Consider the following 20939-nt stretch of genomic DNA (forward strand, 5'->3'; position numbering starts at 1 on the left):
ACACCAAATCAATAAAAGCCCATGCTTGTACAATGATAAAGACAGAAAAAAATTCATTCCTCACTATTTGAAAAAGCTATTACCCAATCCCTTTCTTTGAAAATTAATGATTAAGGAGAGAGGATTAGCAAAGATCCTGCCTTTTCCATTGGAACTATTATTCCAGGGTAACCAGATAGCCCCCAAAGGTGAGAGAAAGTTCTACTTTACACAAGAAATGAAAGAATTACAAAAATATCATTTCACAAAATCTAATGAATGTATGATGATGGGCAATACTTACTTGGTGCAACGATTTGGTAAATAGTCTATATACCAAAGTTACACCACACACATCACTTTTGGTGTCAAAAGGAGAAACAGAACCGGAGAGTAGAGGGTTCAGGGCTACCACAACCTAAGCTGGGCGGGGGGGGCGGGGGGGTCAATCTAAGCTTCACTAATAGGAGGTCTGTGGAAGGTAAATGAAGTGCACAGAATCACCTCCAGGGTATCCTAGCATAAAATGGTGAACTTGAACCCATGAAACCTTTAGATACAGCAAATGCAGGGGATGGAGAAGCAAGCTCAGCACTGCCCTAAAGAAGCAAGCCCACAGGGGCGTCTGGGTGGCGCAGTCGGTTAAGCATCCGACTCTTGGTTTTCTTGGTTTCGCTCAAGTCATGATCTCAGGGTCGTAAGATCAAGTCCCAGGTCGGGCTCCACGCTCAGCACAGAGTCTGCACGAGATTCTCTCCCCCTCCCACTCATGCTCTCTCTCTTTCTCTCAAATAAATAAGTTAAAAAAAAAAAAAAAGCAGCAGCAGCAGCAAACCCACAGATCGAAAAGGTAAGAGCCTCTACAGGTAATTGCCCGTTGCTTCAGTGACAGACGGCGCCAGACTGAGAGACGAAAAGGAAGTTACGACCAGACATAGTGCACGGTCCCCAATTAGATACTCGTTTCAACAAACCAGCTTCGAAGGACATTTGGGAGCCAATTCAGGAAATCTGAATATGGACAAGGAATTAAATGAAATGAACTTTACTGAAAGACAAGGCTGGAAACTATTCATTGAAAAAAAAGATTATAAAACAGTAATTTTTTTAAAAGATTTTATTTATTTATTCAACAGAGATAGACAGCCAGCGAGAGAGGGAACACAAGCAGGGGGAGTGGGAGAGGAAGAAGCAGGCTCATAGCGGAGGAGCCTGATGTGGGGCTCGATCCCATAACGCCGGGATCACGCCCTGAGCCGAAGGCAGACGCTTAACCGCTGTGCCACCCAGGCGCCCCATAAAACAGTAATTAATATATCTAACTTGGACTTTCTAAAAAAGTATTTGTACATATATATATGTGTACATATGTACATATATATGTACATATATATATATATATGCACAGAAAAGACCTGCAAGGTATAACTGGTAATCTTAGCATGCACACGCGTGCACGCACGTGTTGTGTGTTTTCTTGCCTTTATTTCCTCACTTAGTATGATGTAGAAGTAGTATTTCTATAATAATACATTTGAAAAAAAGAAATTAAATAGGCTTTAAATCTCACCGTGCTAATCTACAAAAGGCTATCTAAGAAACGATGTATTATCTTTCCAAAATATGCTGTCTACCCATCTCTAGCATGTAGGATTCTTGGAATGACTTGGGAACAATCTTTAATGTGGAATTTTATTGCTAAAATGATTCTGACAAATCAAAGACTTTCTCCCCAGACTAATACTGTAGTCAGTCTTTAAAAGAGGTGCCAAATGCCTCCTCGAGCACACTTGACCCCCACTTCCCCGTGAGAAGACATTACTGGCAGAGTTCAAAAACTCTCCAGGAGCAAAGGGAGCCTAGCAGGACTTAACATAGCACTCAAGTCCCAGGGAGAAAACACGGGACTGGATATACCTGTTGGCAGAATGCATCCTTGGACAATAAAGACACATTCACACCCATTTACAAATCCACTTCTCAGGATGACTTTTCTCTTCAACCATCACTCTCAATTTTAAAAGATATACAGTACTCTCTAAAAGGGTGACTTTTTCAGGTCTCTGTTGTAGCTTCATACAAAAAACTGTACAAACAAGACTGGGCTGCACGATCAGTCATTGATTCAGTAAATCTTAGGAAGTGCATGCAACGTGTGTGAAGGCACCTCGAGCAGAAAACGGACACTCCACAGCCGTGTTCTTTCCCTCACGGAGCCTGCAGTCTAACGGGGGGAGGCAGGTGGAAGCCAAACCCGAATAAATGGCTACCTGAACACTCTAAGTGCTGTGAAGGAAAAGAACAGGGTGCCTTGAGATCAGAAGAGGGGCGCAGCTAATTCGCACAGGAGGAAGTGACAATTGAGTGAGCTGCAGTGAGTCAGGCAAGAGGTAGAAGAGGATCCAGGCAGGGAGACTGGCAGCAACCGTGCCGAAGCAGTAAACAGCTGGGACAGTCAGAGACCTGGAGAGTCCTGGACAGGGCGAAGAGGGGGAGCCTGGCATAAAATAAGACTGGACAACTCAGCAAGGGACCGTGCTGGAGCCATGATATGCAAGATTTGGGGTTTATCTGAGTGTGATGAAAGCAGTGGGACACTTGGAGTGGGAGAGGGATCAGATCTAAGGTGTGCTTAAGATCACCATGGACATTGGCTGGAGGCTCAAGAACAGACACGGGGGATGAGCAGGTCGGGACCTGTCCAGAGAGGACACTGTGCTGGGTTAGACTAGGCTAGCAGCGTCCGAACTACTACCTTAGGGCCGCTCCAGCCAAAGCCTGTTTCTGTAAATAAAGTTTTACTGGAGCCCAGTCCCAGCCGCCCATCCATGTGCTGTCTACAGCTGCTCTCACAAGTGCAGAGCTGAGCAGCGATCACAGAGACCGGCTGGCCTGCAAAGCCTAAAATTCGGCTGGCCCTTGAACAACGCAGGTTTGAACCATCCAAGTTCACTAACATGCGAGGTTTTTTTTTTTTTTTTAACAACAGAGTCCTGAAAAATGTATTTTTTCTTCCTTATGATTTTCTTAATAACATTTTCTCTTCTCTAGCTTAATCTATTATAAGAATACAGCATATAATACACATACAAAATATATGTCACTCAACTGTTTATGTTATCAGTAAGGCTTCCTGTCAATAGTAGGTTATTAATACAGTTTTGGAGGAGTTGAAAGTTATACGTGGATTTTCGACTGTGCGTTTTGACGCCCCAAACCCATGTCGTTCAAGGGTCAACTGAACCTACTATGTGGCCCTTTCCAGAATGAGTTTGCTGACCACTGGGCCAGGGGATGGCAGTATAGAAAGAAGTGGACAGGTTCACCATATACAAGTGGGCCTTCATTATTCATGGATTCCCTATTTGCGAATTTACCAACTCACTAGAATTTATTTGTAATCCCATGATCGGTACTCAGAGGGTGCTTTCACAGTCATTCCCAGACGTGCCTGATGCATGTGTTCCCAGCAGATGAGGTCACATGAGGCCATGCTCTGCCTTCTGGGTTCTGTTCTTGTACTATATGCAAGTATACTTCCCACTGTCTCTTTAGTACCATGTTTTTCACATTTTTGTGTGTGTGGTTTTTGTTGGGGGATTTAAAATGACCCCCAAGCATAGTGCTGAAGGACTGCCTAGCGTTTTTCAATGTAAAAAGGCTGTGATGTGCCTTACAGAGAAAATACTTGTGCTGGTAAGCTTCACTCAAGCACGAGCTAACAGTGCCACAGCCTGTGCGTTCCACATTAATGAATTAACAATATATATTAAAGAAGGTGTCCTCAAACAGAAGCACACTTAGACAAGGTTATGTATTGATCAGCTGACGAAAATATGACCAGAGTCTTGCAGGAAGCTAACCTAGGAGCACTGGTTCAGTATTTGCTAATTCAGTATTTGTGGCAGCTTTATAGAACGTAACTCTGGTGAGAAACAAGAATGGCTATATTTGGGAGGCAAAAATCAATACCATTTGGTGATGGATTACATGTGAAGAAAAATGAAGTCAAGAATGACTCCCAGGTACTGGCTGGAAGATGATGCCATTTATGGAAATGAAGAGTTCTGGAAAAGGCACATATTTCAAAGGCCTGACCCAACGTTTTTTCTTTGTACGTGTTAAAGGTGGTACCTGTGGGACATCCAAAGAGCGATGGCAAACAGACTGTTGGCTCTACGGCCGGAACTCAAAATAGAAATCTAGGCAGAGACAGAAGTTTGGGAGTTCCTGATACACAGATGGTATGGAAAGCCCTTGGGAATGAGGAGAGAGGGCCCAGTCCCCAGAGTAATGAGGAACTCTTCCTTCCTGAAGGACTGGGTGGGTGAACGTAGTAAGGCTTTTAGGTGGCTCAATTTGTTTAGTATAAAAATACTTTGGGGAGGAACATAGTGGCACATATCTAGAACCCGATAAATGTTCATACCCCTTGACTTGCTAATTCTACTTTGGAGAATCTATCCTACATTGCGGACACACCTTAATGTTACGCTGAACAACGCTGAGGAACATCTCATGATGGTAAAACATTTGGGGAATGTTACACTGACAAAAACTATTGATGTTTTCCTCTATAATTTCTTCTACAGATTCTAAGCTTAGAAATTTCAACTCCTCCAGAGGTTTAATAAATATCCACTTCTATTTCTTTTAAGCTTTAAAAAAAAAAAAAAACCCAAAACGGATTATTTCCCCTTAACTACTCAAATGCACACTGCTTCGGGGCAGGGGTTTCGGTCTGTTCTGTTCACTGCAGGACACCCAGCACCCAGAACAGTACCTGGCGTGTTGAATGTGCTTAACAGATTTTTGTTGAATTTAACATTTTAATCACGTAGAATTTATGTTGGTATAATGATGTGAGGTGAGAATATCCGTTGAGATTTTTCAAATTGCTATCATATGGTCCCACTCCCATTTGTTAAATCAGGTTTCCCTTCGCCCACTGCTTCGTGGCACCTCCTTCATCATCTATTAAATGCTCACAGACAACAGGGCCTTAAATCTGGCTCACGTATTCCGCCCCACGGATGGGTCTGTCAAGTTTTGTGCCAAATTTGATGCTTTATGGCTTGTTTTCACACATGGTAGAGCTAGCCCCTTGGCTCCTCTCCTCTTTCAGGCCTGACTGTTCTATGCCCACCACCTCATCTTTCAAGAAGACCCACAGAAGTCAGTTAAATTTTAAGATATTTATGTACATTTTGGATTGAAACAAAGAACATCTACATTTGAAGAAAAAACAAAGAAGAGCCTATTTCCCAGTGTTACTCCCTCATCGAGGAAGGGGTTGGGGGGACCTTCCCCCTTGGGGCTGGAAGTCAGGGGCGCCAGATCTGGATCCAGACTGCCTGGGGTCAGTGTCAGCTCTGCCACTCTCAACCCGTGGAAGCTTCCTGGGCTTCTGTATAGCACGAAGGTAGCATGAACCTACCCTACGGCACTGCTTCAAGGATTCAATGGATTAACACATGTGAAACCTTACAACAGAACCAGCAGCAGCTAGGGCTTGACAGGCATTAGCTGTTGTTTTCATCTTTTCATAACATTTTTTTTTCCCTTAGCGGTCTTAGTAAGATTGTTCTCAGATGTTTTATCCGTTTTGCTGCTCAAAGGGGGTTCATGCCTTGGCTGCCCGTTACTATATCCATCCTGTACGCCAGCCACCAGACTAAATGCTAGATCATCTCGTCAACATGATCCTGTTCGATGAAGAGGAGGAAAATGGGACAGCAGAGCCTTGGGGACGTGTGTGTGACAGACATTAACGCTCTAGAACCGTCCGTCCCCTTCTCCACAGATCCTAATCGCGTATCTCTTTGTTGTATGGCGCATGGACCACTCCAACTCACCTGTGAGGACAAGAGAAGAGCATGCTCTGATATCAGGTGGGCTGCAAGCCCTGCCTCTACCAGTCACTGCTTAAGAGACCTGAGACACATTACTTAACATCTCTAAGCCTCAATGTCCTCTTGTGCAAACAGAGATCACAGAGCTCTTTATGTTAGTTAATGGAGACATATTATTATTTCGAGAATGATACCTGCCCAGTCTACTCTGGGACCCCAGGGCCAAACCAGATGAGCTACAGACTGGCTGACTCTGGTAGCTCAGGCCCTGGAGAAGATGGGGCCTCATCTCTCCTGAGCCAGAGGCAGGAAGGCCAGGGGCTGGATCTGCACATTGTCCTATGGCTTCAGGAAGTTTCGGCCACAGAAGGGCAGGAGAACTGAAAATAATGCTAATGTCAGGTCTCCCACTCTCACTCCTTTAAGGAAGCTGTTATCAAAACAACTACCATCTTATTTTAAACAGGTACTGATTTTTCCTTCTGAATGCATTCATTCTAAAACAGGGGTTCTCAATTAGAAATGCAAATTCTCGAGCCCCACCCCAGACTTACTGAAACAGAAACTGTGAGGGCGGGGCCCCGATGAGTTTTAACAAGCCCTCCAGGTGAAGGACGATGCCAAAGTCGCAGAACCACCTCTCCCAACAGGGCCTGGCGCAAATGGCCCCAAACGAGGGTGTTAGACCCTCACACCTGCAAGTATGTGGAGGTGAATACACAGCCAAGATACACAAAGCCAAAAACAAATAGGTAGGCTAAGGAGCCTGGCTGTGGGCAGACGAGTGGGAAGTAATAAGTAGAAGCAGAGAGGTAAGATGACATCAAGGAAGGAGAGGAGTAGGAGAGGCTGTGCACCTCAAGGGCTCAAACAGACGAAACAGAAAAGCCGCAGGATTTACTAGGCTCTCAGTCAAGTTTCACTGTGGGAGGGACATACTGGTTATTGAGCTACCTTAGCAAGCAACAGGAAATGGGTCAGTTTCATCAACTCTGCTTTATGGAGCAAGCAGAGTATAAGATCAAGGTTGAGGAGGGAAAGAAAGGAAAGCTAAATATCCAGTGAAGCAATCACCAGCCATGACTTGTATAAACAGGAAACATTTCAAGTTGCCTTGTTGCCCCAGATTTTACAGCATGAAGTCCCCTTATCAGCACTGCCCTCAGAACGGCGGAGGGGCAGGGCTCCAGCCCTGGACCCCGTACTTTCAAGGTCCCAGTCCCGTCTCCCCCTAGGGGAGGGATGTCCCCCCAGGTCAAGAGGTGCGCCCCCTCACGGGCTGGGCACCATGCTCTTCTGACATGCTCTAGGTCCCTGGGACCCAGCCTTCCCTAGGGCCCCTGGATGCAAGTTTTGGTCATGTCAGTGAGAAAAAAATGACTCTAAACTACCTGGAAGATCAGAATTTAAAAAAAAAAAAAAGCTGCTTAATGGTTGGAAGGGACTCTGAAGTTCTCTGAAACTCATCACGGTTCTACTGGTTTCTGTGATTTTTCTATTTTTGTTAATAAGTAGCTCATGCTGACAGCTGCAAACTTTCTCAGAGAATCATGAGGAACAACTTCTAAGAGAAGACTCTAGCGCTGGAACTGACAGCAGGTGACCTTGCCTTCCTTGGGAAAGGGGGAAACACTCCCTCCAGATGAGCTCAGGAAGGCACCGTGGCTGCATGGGGACCCAGGAGAATCCCCTCTCAGCAGCTCCCTTACAGGTAGGTCTGGGGGAAAAGGTTAGTGGCTCTGACAGCCTCTTGGAACCACGACCCCTGGACGTCCAGCTGGAAGCGCAGCCCAAGGAGGGCCCCGCTCAGTGCTCTGAGCCTTCTACGCACACTGCCCTGGGGGACGAGAACCCCAGTTCTGCCTCCTCCCTTCTCTCTCAGGGACTTCAGGGCAGGCAGCCTCTTCACCGCTCTAGGCCTCAGTTTCCCCTGTGTCAAAGGTTGATACTAGTGTGTGAAGATCCCACCGGGTTTACGCTGCGCCCGGTAAGATCCCAAGATACCCTGATCTCAATGTTGAATGTGAGAGAGCCTATAAAAAGAAGAGATTCTTTAGAAAAACAGGGTAAATATCATGATATTGCCAACCTGCAAGCTTTCCTGATGGCCATAAGGTGTGGGGAGGAGCGAAAAGGAACAAATACGTATTGAACGCTGGGGTCAGGCCTACTGAGAAGGGCTCTATGCATGTTCTCCTATGTGACCCCAACCAGAGCCCCCGTTCCATCTCCACGGTGCTCACACCTCCCACGGCAGCACACGGCCTCCCAGCATGGCTCACCCTGTGGCTGCCTCATTCCACTATTATATCCAGGCCAGGAAAAATTACCTTGTTCAAGTATCATTTTGATTACATTGGTCCCCTTCTCTACACCATAAAATGTCTCTTGAATTAGAACCCCTTTTAAACCTTTCAACGACTGATCCCAAACACTTACCGTTCTCGTCTGCTGGTCTATTTTGTGCTTACCACTCCAGCCAAGCAAAAATTACTTTGCAAATGAATCCCATTATGCACTCTGCTTATTCACCTTGTTAAGCCAGCACAAGAGTTTTGACTGTTTCTGTTGTCTCTTCGTATGGGAGTACCTCACTTATCCGACATCCTTGGAAATAAGCTGATCCACAAAACTGATCTACACAAATTAATTCCCCATCTTCCAGAAATTTAACCCTTCAGGCAGCCTTAAATCCTTTTCTGAAGTCATGGTATAATTAAATGAGAGTTTCTTTAGCTATTTTCTAAAACGAAACATTTCTGTAATATATTAGAGAACCTCCCAGTCTCAGTTAACAGAACATAATGAATATCGATTAATCTTTCCCTGATGGTGCAGGTCATACTTAATGCATAACAGTAAGCATACTGTGCTGGAGCTGCAAGTTTAAGTGGTTCGAGGGTAAAGCTGAACGCATGTGCAAGCGTGCTCTCTCTCTCTGCCTGTAACGAGCTCCCCTGAAATTTACTTTCCTGCAAGAAGCTGCTATCAGCCTGGATTCTGGTGAGGAGGGGCAGTCACACAGAACTCAGGAGGGTGTAACGCTCTGCCTTTCTGCATAATTTCAAAAATTTACATGCTGCTTTTTGTCAGAGCTCTATAAATTCTTCACGGGGCGGGGGGGCGGGGCGGAGAGAGGGAGAGAGAGAGAGAGAATATACTTCCACAACCAGCAATAAACCAGTTTTCCAAATCTCCTTACCACAGGACTTTTAACAGGACTGCAGGCACACATACCATTAAAATTTGTTTTTTAATGCCTTATGAAACCCAAAGTTCCACACAGAACTGGCATGATGGATCACTTTGCTTATGATAAGCTCTTGGAAAAATCATTTTATATTGTGAATAGCAACTCCACAGGTTGAATCAATGAGGTGATACTGATATGAGGAAAAGGGTAAAAACACAGAAGCAAACCTTACTGCATCAGGAGGCAATCTGTAAGTGCATGACCCGAAAGTGCTTTTCCACCCAAAGTTACGGCAGCTTCTGCAGTGATCTCTCCCTGAGGATGGGCAGCAGAACCTGAAGGAAAATGCCCTTGTCCACTCACACGTTAGACTGCGCTCTTTCTTTGATGGTAAAGGTTTTAGGAAGTCTACAGCATTAGCACATGCAAGAGTCAATCAATCTTAATTCCGCTCAAACACAGTGGCATTTAATTAATCAGAACCTACAACAGCAAAAGAAGTTAGGCAAGAATTGCTAAAACAGACCACTTTCAAAACACTACAAATCTCTTCAATGCCATGTGTAGAAATAAGTGGCTGTAAAAACCACAAAATTATTTTGCTGTTTTCAAGGTTTGCTTTTTTTTTTTTACTAGCAACTATTTCACTGGCTTACTTTCTAATGGTAAAGTCACTCATCAGAAAGCCACAGGTTGAATGGCCTTATCCATCAGTATCTTTTGCCTTTTCCGTTGGCTTTAGACCAAAGACAGGGAGGAATACTGGCTCTTAAGGCTGACTTGTAGCCACTCTCATGAACACTTAGCTTACACCTCACAGAGAACCTGGAAAAACAGGTATGGCTTTAGCTGACTCAGAATCTGCAAAGAATTTGACAAACTGTCCTTTCTAAAGCTGGATGAACTGATATTACATGGAATCATCAAGATTCTTGTGTGCTCTTTTCTTCTTTCATGAGCTGTTCAACTTTATACACTTGAGTCCTCTGCGTTCTGTCAGATCTGTAGGAGATAAATAAGGTTCTAAAGAGCTGGAAGTAGAGGGGTGAATTCAAAGTGATCAAGCACATTCAGAGGCAAGCAGAAGGTGGCACTGTTGGGGTGAAGGAGGGCTAGACATGAGCAGAGGGCAGATAAGACTCAGGACAGAGGTGAGAGCAAGCTAACTATCAGTTACCAACCCAGGGCTGGTGTAATGTAAGTTATTACTTAGATATATTAAAGGAAGAGTCAATTCAACAAATATTTATGAAGTACCCACTAGGTTTAACGAACCGCCCAGCTACAAAGATGAATCAGACTCGGTTCTTGCCCTCCAGGGGTTCACAATGATGCAAGAACCCTGAAGTCATTTTTCTTGTGTACACTGTACTAATGAGACCATTATTAAAGAACTGTATTCGGTTTCGACCACCACCGTTGTTTTTTGTTTTTTTTTTTAATGTGGAGAAACCAGAGACAGTTCAGAGGAGAGAGAGGACGCAGAACAGGCTCTGAGAGGAAAGAGCTGTAGAGACCCGGTTATTATCTTCAAATATATGAAAGGTTTTAGAGAAAGGAACTGAGTAAAAGAAAACAGGTTTGAAAGCTGGCAGGTGAGATTTCAGGCGGGCCCAGGAATTTCTTGGCAATCGGGTTAACAGAATCCTGGAATTAGTTACTGAGGGGGTTCCTAGTGTGACCTTTTCCTGGAAAAAAATTGTTTCGATGAACTGACAATTTCAAGTCACGGACATCACCTTCCTGAAGGCAGGAGAATGAACTACATTTCCCGCAAGGTCCTCTGCTGCCCTGGGTTCCACGCCCCGGAGAGGCAGAGCTGGGTTTTCTTCTACAACTCCCTGAGAGATCTGCTGAGTGACCCCCAATCTCTATTCTCACTAATAAGCACTACAAAACCGCCTGGAATACAAGATCGCAGCCAGGCAGCAAAGCCAGGAATTAATTCTCCAACAGCCACGGATGATGCAGGGGTCTGTTCACAACAGAACACAGAACCCTAAATACCAAAAAACAAAGTCACCCAGTGGCGTGTGCAAATTAGAAACATATTTGCATTTACAAGGATACAAAATGTAAGTAATGAAGGAGGAAGAGATGGTAATTAGAGAGGGTGATTTCTAAGGAAATTTGTAACAGGAATTTCCAACATTCCGAAATATTTGTTTGATCCAAATTCTAAAAAATATATCTTTCAAGAGAAAATAGGGAAATGGGGTCTTCCCTTTACACGTGAAGAAACACTAGCATGTTAAGAATTAAAAACTGGCACACATGCACGCACAGGTGCGCACACACACACACACACACACACACACACACACACATTCCATATTGAGTCAGGCCATGGTCCGGGGAGCCCATGTGTACTTCTGACTTTCACTTCCCATACCCCTTGAACTCCTCGAAGACAGGGACCCTACCTAAATGCTTTTAAGTGAATTCATTAAAGATGTGCCCTGTCTGTAGAGCGGGGGTGACAGCACCCACCTCGGGGGCCTGTTAGGACAGTGAGCTCATGGGAGTGGAGGGTGCCACACAGACTAAACGGAGCCTAAGTCACGCTTAGTGCCGTGAACTGCAGGCATCTCAGTTTCTTTTAGAGGAAAATAAAGACCTCCCTATACTCCAGCTTTTCCGTTTTCTTCTTCTTTTTTTCCCCCCAATAGAGTATTGCCATATGAAATGGAACTATTATGAGTTTGGGCCTTTCAAGTTCACACTCTATTGGTGGTTACATAAAGTCGGGCTGGCATTATTCTGAATCCCGTCTTTGATAGCAACCTGAAGTGCTTGAATCGTCATCATAAGACTACCAGAAAGCAGGAGCAAATTACATGTTCAGAGAACAATAAAAAATGGTTACATATCATACCCCCTTGATCACTACTTTGTTTCATATAAACCTCAAAGGTGGTTCCCCAAGATTAGTCTCTATGGGAGGAAGGAAGAGAAATGAAGAAACACTAAAAAAAAAAAAAATTAAATACAAAGACTAGAAGCAGCTGTAACTTGCATAAGGCACCGAAATTTTTTCTTATAAGAACACTTATGTTGAATGCACGATGAGCCAGACCCTAGCCTGGGACTGGGCGGCTGCCGCCCCTCTGAGGAGGTCCTTGGAGCCACCTCTGGCTGCTCCCTTTCCGGGCCAGCCTGGGGGAGGCCCGGATCCTGGTCAGGGGCGAAGGTTATCTTTCATACTTCGGGATACTTTCACAGTGGCACAGCTGCAGCTCCTGAAACTCTGCTCTAACGGTTTGTTTCCTCATTTTTAAAGTGGCAAAGAGTGTGAGAAATTCTCTACCTGAAACCAGCAGAAACTCAGTGGGAATAGAAATCTAGAAAGGTCACAGAGGGGGTCAAAAAGGCTCTTTCTTCTGTGGCCATAGGGGGTTTATTGTGGCTGGTGCCCAAACTAGAAGAGGAATAGCAGGAGATTAATAATTGAAATGTTGCTATTATTGGTTTTCTAAACTATTTGTGGGCTATTCTTTCCCTGGAGTCATCATGCCTGTAAGCAGCCCCCCAAAATAGAGGGATTTAACACATACTAACACAATGCCTACTACAGCCAGGCACTTCACAGGTACTCACTTCTAATGGAGTCCTCACACAATAAACACAGCAAAGCTCCGAGAAGTTAAGTTAACACGCCCAAAGTCATACAGCTAGACTGAAACCCAGGTCTCTCTGGAGTACTGGACCACACCGTCCGGAATTGAAGGTAAAATTAATGAGCCTTGATTCACTACTCAAAAGTGGTCAGAATGAAAATATTTATACTTACTCATTTTAAAAATATAAAACACAAACACAGGAAAAGATATTTTAGAACATGTGTCATCAAATTCTTTTAATGGAAGATGATTCAGAATCCATTTCTTGGTAGGCATTTTGGTAGGTGTCTTCAGACCCATCTGATGAGAGATTTCGGTATGAGAGTTTTGGGAAGTCTGACTGTGTAAGCCTATACTAAGTGACATGACACATCTCAGGTACAGTGGAACATGATTAACTTGGGATTTAGGGTCCTCTAATTCAGAACCCATGGCAATCTAGACCTATGTGGCTGGCCTTTGCACTACATATTGAAAAAAGCCTTGTTAAGCAAGTTGATGGAGTAAACACAATTGCAAGGCAAATGTTTAACTTTCTAAAGAAAATAAACCTTTTTAAAGAAGTCTAACTTAATCAGTACCAAGTTACTGAAAATGAATGTACTATTTATAAACCTAACCTTAAAAGCAAGTAGCAGAAGACTGGTAACACTTTGCTACCCATGAATCTGTATTATCAAACATACCCTGTTTCAAAGACCGCATTTCTCTCTAAACAGCTGGCAGTTCAGAATGCCCCACTGTTGCATTCAGGCCTTCACCCAGTACCCCAACTTGGGGCAACTGCACCCCATTTAAAGGAATGGGCGCACTCCTGAATTCCAGCTGAAATGCCTCACCTGTCATTATACTGCTCCTGAGAAGAACCCCATGTTCCATTTTTTTAGTAGCTTGAAAATGATTAGAAATCCTCTCGGCGAATTCCCCAGGAAAAGCCCTGCTCCTTCAGGATACACACAGGGAGCCCATGCATTCTGACTGGGATATGGTAAAAAATCAGGCTCACTGACTCCAGCGGATATCGCCAAGGAGGGAAAAAAGAGGTCACCGGAGTCTTAGAAGCACTCATCACACTAAGTGAATGTAGGCTCCAGCAGCACAATCCTTTATAGAGGTCACCTGTCTGTTTTAGAGCATGACCAACAGTCTCCTTCAAAATGACCCAGGCCTCAGCTTGCGCCCAGTGAGCCTGGACTGGGTGAGGAGGGGACAGGAGGAAGCCTGGGGAAATGAGGATGGAGGCACAGAAACTCCAGCCGAGTCGAAGGGTACAAAGTGTAGGAACAGTTAAGACAGCACACAGGTAAGACTGAGTGAAACCCAGGGTGTTAAGAGGTGACCAGGTAGGTCATCTGGAACGGGGAATGAAGCCTGCAAATAAAAACAAGTGAGCTCCTGAGACCTTTGAGATCCACGATTATGCTTAAACCTTAACACCTTACCCACCCACAATTCTTTATCTGGTGAAATGCACCGAAAGAACACTGTAGTCAGAACAGGAGTGCCAAGTCTTAGCCTCGGGGGTATGGCCTACATTCCCTATGGATTTAGAATGAAAGGATAGGGAGAGGACCAGCACAGTTTCGGAGACAGGCTTCTTACGAAGCTGACAAAATACATCCCAAGCCCACGTACCCAGCCCCTTGTAAAAGGGAAAGCAGCCGTTTACTATAGTTCTGAATTCAATGCCAAGTTTCCTCCTTAATGCACACCCGGAGTGTCCAGCAGAGGGAGTCTCAAGGAGGTACTTAATAAAGAGAAAATTGTTTCATTTTAACACTCCATAGACAGTGGGAGCATTGACTGTAGCCCCCTCCCATAGACACGGACGAACAATGAATGCCCGACATGGGCTCTCCTGGCATGTTCACAGAGCCACCGGCTCGTTCTATTCTGCATGGTGGAGTGATTAGAAATTTCGTTTTGTTTTGTCGAATGGTTAAATGGACCTTGTGTTCTTCAGAATCAAAGAGGAAAGCCCCTGGAATAACATCTCTCTGTTGCCTTCTAAACAGCCCCTTTGTTTCTAAGAGAGTCTGAAAAAAAATATTTACAGTCCATAGGTTATTTACAGCCTCATTATCCAGGGCCTGACTGGTAACTTTATTCCATCCAGAAACCAAATTCATTTGGAGCCCTGGAACTAATAACAGATTTTCTTTTCAGATAAGGTTTTTTTTTTTTTTTTAATCTGCCTCTTGTAACAGAGATAAAACTATTAATGCTGTTCCCTGTCTCACTCGCCAGCACTGTTCTCGGGATTTATAGAAGGATTAAAACCTCCGCTCCCCGCCCCTCCTCTCTGCTCCACACAAACCCTTTCCCCTCTCATTTGCTATTTCATCCACAGAATATCTGAACAAAACCGAAAGAAAGCCAGATGGACCAACGCTAAAAGTATGTAAAGGCTGCCATTTCAATGATTTCATAAGAAAAACATTTTCACGATGAAATGACTGAAAAAAATCGGGCACCCTTCGGTTTAAAATTCCTTCTACTACAAGCACACAAAAACACACCGAAGTGTAAAAACTTAGTTGATTCTGGTTTGATTTCTGGCTGGAAGCTGACAAGAACTGACTGAAGAGAAACGAAAGAGAGAGGGAGGGCAAGGGGAAGTGGAGTGCTTTTGCCCTCCGTTCTTTTCTTTCTTCCTAAAGACAGTCAAATCAGAAAAATGACCCCACGCCAGGTGAAGGTGCACCACGCACGTTTACCCAGACCGACCCAGGGAAACGTCTCGGCCGCCCCCCCCCCCCGCGACTTGAAAACCTAAACTACATTTTCCCTTACACACGCTAATACGGGGAGATTTTAGCCAATTTCATTGTTCTGCCTGGGTCTGAAATGGACTTTTCCTCTGTACCCCCTTCTCATCACCTAGCCCCATACATTCCGATTCGACAGCCCCCCCCCCCCAAATCAGAGGCTAGCGGAGAATAAAGGAGTGTGGGGAGGGAGTGGAGAGCAGTGGAAAGGGGAGCCGCGGGGACAGAGTGGAAAGATCACCCTAAAGGTAATTTTCTTGGGGGGTGGGGGGGGAGGAAAGCTAAACCGCATCACCTTATTTATTCCAAATAAATGAAAAGCACAGTCATGGGTCTGTCTTTTCCCAGGCGCCCCCTCCCAATTTCTTTTCTTCGGGCAGTAGCCCACCCTCGCACCCCCCCCCACCCCCCCGCCTCTTTCTCCACCCTGGAAATAAGATCCTGTTAAATTCCGGATCCCGGCCATTCCGTGGGCAGGGGAGGGGGAGGCGGGGAGGGGTCGGGAGCCGGTTAAAGCCCCGGGGGTGGGGCGCCGGAGGCCGGGCGCCCGGGGGGCTGCGGGCCGGGGGCTGCCCGGCGAGGGGCCGCGGGCAGAACAAAGCTGCGGGGGCCGCGGCGGCCGGGCGGCGCTGGGCAAGCGGGGTCGGCGGGCCGGGCGCCCCTTACCTTCGTACACGGGGGCCATCGGGGCCGGGGTGTCCGCGATTCATGGCAACGGAGAAGGGAACGCGGCGCGCGAGCTCGGCCCCCCCAGCCTCAGTCGGAATCTGCCATCTTGAGCTTGTGTCTCCGCTCTCGGCGCAGCCGGGGCCGCCAGCGCCCGCATCACCGCCTCACTTGGCCGGCGCCGGGGGAGGGGGCCGGGCGCCGCCGCCGCCGCCGCCGCGTCCGGGCCCTGCGCGGGGCTCCGGGCGGCCGGGCGGGCGGGCGCAGCGGCCGAGGCCGAGGGGCCGGGCGGCCGCGGCCCCCGAGCGGGTCCGCGGTGGGGCGGGAGCCGGGGCGGGCAGCGCGCGGCCAGTGCCCGGCCGGAGCTCAGCTCAGCATGGCTGTGTGTGGGGGCTTCGGCAAAAGTTGCACGGGAGGCGGAGGAGGGGCGGGCGGAGCCGGGAGGAGGGGCGGGGGGCGGGGGACGGGGGCGGCGGGCCGAGCGCGAGCGAGCGAGCGAGCCGCGGAGCGCGGAGTCCGCGCGCAATCGAGCGCCGATGGCACGGATGCGAGGCGGGGAAGGCCGAGCCGAGGGCAGGAGCGGCGGGCCGGGGCGGGCGCGGGCGGGGCTGGGGGGCGCGGGCGGTGGTCGGGGCCGCCGCGAGGCTCGCGGGCAAGGTGCGCGCGGTGCAGTTGCGACCGGCCGAAGACAGCCCGTCCGCAGAGGGGGCAGCGAGAAGTTTGTGTGCGCGCGCGAGCGGGGCGAGAGGGGAGGGGAGGGGCGGGCAGGGGGCGCCGCCGGCGGGGAATCCGCGCCTCGCCCTGAGCTAGGTGTGGAATGAATGAAGGGAGGAGTGGGCGCTCGCCGGCCTCGGGGGAGGATGAGTGAGGGGAGGAGCTTTTGAAATCCCCTTGAGGTCGGAGGTGCAGAGCCATTCCGCGCACGCCTCAGACAGGCAGCCCCCGCTGGCGGCTGAATCCCTGCGGGAATCTGGTTTGCACGCCACGCTCACGTCCGCAGAGTCCTGCGGGGGCCTGGCTCCGCCGCCTGGACCGTGGTTCCCAGGCCTCGGCTCTGCTCCTCGCGCTCCGATCAGGGCTTCAACTAAACATCCTCTAAACTCTCCCCCGCCCAGGAGTCTCTCCAGGTTCACTTCAGCTGCCTCCTGGATTCTTTGATAGGATGCCCTGCCGTCGCCTCCAACTAAGAAGACTCGAGTCCACGCTTAGGCAGTGTTTTTGAAGCTGTGGGTCGCGACCCATTAACTGATCATAAAATCAGTTCAGTGGATGGCGACCACCTTAAAAAAATGCAGTGCAATGGCATAGACAATATTAGGATCCATTGTCCTTAGTGAGGGTAACTATGGTTTCAGAATCCTTTTGTTTCAGTTACATATACTGGGCAACTGTACAGACCATGATGTAAATTCCATTTCCTACTGTGGGCCACGGGTTAAAAAAAAGTTTAAAATCTATACTTCGGGGGCTGGACAGTAACGATCACTGTGTAACTTTCTTAAAAACAAAGTCATGATTTTCTCACTACTTCGTATCCTTCCCAGCCTCCATACCCCCTGACGCTCCCCCCCACCAACCCCTGAAAAAAGGCAAGCCCTTTCACACACTTAGGTTGGTGGCCCATTAGTTCCCCCTTCCTCTCAGGGTGACCTTTGACTCTGCCATTTTCTTCACCCCTATATCCATATGCTACACTTCCTACTGCTTCTCTGAGCCTAATGTTATTCACATTTGCAGAATCCTGGACTACCATTGCTAGAAAGAGCCTCAGACACCATCTGGGTTAGGCCTCCCTTTTAGAACTACAAAACTGAGGCCCATAAAGGGAAGTGTATTGCCTAGTATTGCGCACTATTGAATCTTAAGGTAACATCTTTTGGCGCCTTTAGTGTTCTTTGCTTCACACCATTTATTCACCCCTTCCTTTCTATCCTGCCTGCTGTCCTTAATTGGTCTCGGACCAGTTCACCCTAAGCACTGTCACCTCCATGACACACAGTTCTTACTGGGCTGTGCTCCTGCTAACATCCTTCCAGGAGTCAGCCTCGGCTGAGGTACCTAGCTCCTTGGCTCTTAAGCAAGGCAGGCAGGCCCTGACTTACCATTCTAAGTACGGAGTTCAGCAAGTCACTGTCTCTCCAGCGAGACTGGTTTACTCCTGGTCTTCCGCCAGCCTTGCCCATCTGTGCCTTTGCCCAAGCTGCTACTTTCCCACCAAGGGTGCCTTCTCTATCTATTCTCTCTAACCAGATTTTTCTACCTGTGCCCGACTTGGTTCTTCCACAAAACAGCCAGAGGCAACATGAGATTAAGACAGACCTGGGTTCAAAACGCACTTCTCCCACTTCCATAGCTGTGTGAACTTAGTCAAATTGCTTCACCTCTCTGAGCATCAGTTTCTGCATCTGCATTACAACGAGTTAGTAGTGATAACAGTGTTCTTCCCTTGTACTTGTGTCTATCATGACCATTACTTTACAGGTATTCTCTCTCTTCCCCTCTCCAGTGCTACCTAATAGAATTTGCTGCAGTGATGGAAATGTAACCATTTGTGGCTGTTGAGCACATGAATGCAATTAATGTGACTGAGGAACTGAATTTTTCATTGCCACGTGTGGCTGGTGGCTACCATATTGGATGGTGCATCTCTAAACTACATGTTCAACAAGGGCAAGGGGCGCCTGGGTGGCACAGCGGTTAAGCGTCTGCCTTCGGCTCAGGGCGTGATCCCGGCGTTATGGGATCGAGCCCCACATCAGGCTCTTCCGCTATGAGCCTGCTTCTTCCTCTCCCACTCCCCCTGCTTGTGTTCCCTCTCTCGCTGGCTGTCTCTGTCTCTGTCGAATAAATAAATAAAATCTTTAAAAAAAAAAAAAAAAAAAAGCCTTGACCTTGGTTTTAAAAAAAAAAAAAAAACAAGGGCAAAAGCCACGTTGATCTTGCTTGGCATTATACCCCCGACAAGGAGTACATTGCCTGGCATAGGGTTGGTACCGCACGAGCATCTGTGGAGTGATGATAGCTGCCACTTAGTGTGTGCTCATTTGCACCAAGCACAACGCTAAGAACTTGGTATAAGTTATTTTGTATAGTGCTCCCCACAGCCCCTGACATGGGATTGGACTGGAGACAGAGCTTGTATAGAATGCAGACAGCAGAGGTTCAATAAAAGGTGGTTGTTATTAATATGAAAAACTCTATGTGACCAATGTAACTGATTTTTTTTTCTTTAGAGAGAGGAAGGTGGGGAGGAGCAGAGGGAGAGGGAGAGGGAGAGAGAGAATCCCAAGCAGGCTCCATGCCCAGCACAGAACCTCACGCAGGGCTTGATCTCACAACCCTGAGGTTATGACCTAAGCCAAAATCAAGAGTCTGATGCTTAACCGACTGAGTCACCCAGGCGCCCCAATCAAACCGATTTTTATCTCTTCTAGGCTTCCAGAACAGTTCCTGTCACACATGCTCTGTTATCACATGGCATACCCCACCCTAGATGGCTGACTCTCCTTTTCTGTGGAGGTGGCCTGTCCCTACAACTGGATTGGCAGCATCTTGGGGCAAGGTCCATGGCATACTTGTCTGGATGTCCCTCAGCTCAGTGCTTGTGCCGATTCGTATTTAGTAGTTGCCTCTCACTTCGTCCCAGTTGCTGTCAAGCCATGAATGATTCTAGGCTGTAGTATTCTCTGGAATATCCCCTTTGTCCTCCCAATATTCATATGTTGAAGTCCTAACCCCAGTTCCTCAGAATGTGACTGTATTTAGCGATAGTGTCTTGAAAGAGATAATGTACTTAAAATGAGGTCATTCGAGTGGGTCTTAATCCAATATGACTGGTGTCCTTATGGGAGGAGGAGATTAAGACACAGACATGCAGAGGGAAGACCATGTGAGACACAGGGAGAAGGGGGCCATCAGCAAGCCAAGGGCAGAGGCCTTAGAAGAAACCAAACCTACTGACACTTTGATCTCAGACATCTATCCTCCAGAATTGCAAGAAAATAAATTTTGGTTGTTAAAGCCACACAGTCTGTGGTACTTTGGTATGGTAGCCCTAGGAAACTGAGATACCCCCATAGAAGGTGAATTAAAATGAAAGATCACTTGTGTCACCTGAAAACATCTTAAGGGTGGTCTCCTTCCCACATACCCACCTTGGGCATGGAGAGTGAGTCCCATGAAAGGAGAACAAGATGGAGCCAAACAGGTAAGATGGCCGCCTTCTCTTCAGACCACTAGGACTAAACTCTACCTGTATGATGCTCAATGGCAGCAAAAAACATTCAGTTGAGCTAGCATACATGGCATCATGTAGGTGGGGAAATGTTATTTAAACAAATTTAGATTTTTTTTCCTCATGAATTGGCAGAATGATACACCTGTTTGTCTCCCTTCCCTCCTATGAATACAGTCATGTGGGAGCAGGATAAAAACCTAACAGTGAACTGTCCCTGAAGGAGAGTGCAAGAGCAGGAAGGGGACAGAATCTGAGATACAGCCCCAAGGAGCACCAGTATTTGAAGTAAGGGAAGAGGAAAAAGAACTCCCAGTGGAGGAGAGGACAGGGAAGGAGGAGGACAACCTCGACATTGTAGGGCAAAGACCACCGCAAAGGGAGGTGTGGTCAGCAGTGCTCCATGCCAATGAGAGAGCACATGAGACACACGCGGACAGGCATCCACTGGATTTAGCAACAAGGTTACATTTGTGACGCAGGTGAGAGTACTTACGGGGAAAATGTAGGGTTCTTAAATTCAGCCTGGAAAGAATGTGCAGTGTTTTGATAGGTGGAGAAGAGAGGGTGAGGAGGGTTACCCAGGCTCCAGAAGAGGGCACTAGAGAGTATGCCAGGTAGAGACTG

At 47.1% G+C, this 20939-nt stretch overlaps 1 protein-coding gene across 3 annotated transcripts in view; it reads right to left on the minus strand.

Annotated features, from left to right (window-relative positions):
* HIPK2 (homeodomain interacting protein kinase 2) overlaps window positions 1-16296 on the minus strand; it is a 184148-nt gene extending 167852 nt beyond the window's left edge. For 2 of the 3 annotated variants that reach the window (XM_026512021.4, XM_026512011.4), the window contains exon 1: window positions 16079-16296. In XM_026512021.4, the coding sequence (XP_026367806.1) occupies window positions 16079-16097 (19 nt within the window). In that variant the 5' untranslated portion in view covers window positions 16098-16296. The remainder of the gene's footprint in view (window positions 1-16078) is intronic. The other variant, XM_026512029.4, reaches the window with a different exon arrangement.
* Window positions 16297-20939: the final 4643 nt, after the last annotated feature.

The sequence above is a fragment of the Ursus arctos genome, unplaced genomic scaffold (assembly GCF_023065955.2).
Source record: "Ursus arctos isolate Adak ecotype North America unplaced genomic scaffold, UrsArc2.0 scaffold_3, whole genome shotgun sequence".
Lineage (NCBI taxonomy): Eukaryota > Metazoa > Chordata > Mammalia > Carnivora > Ursidae > Ursus > Ursus arctos.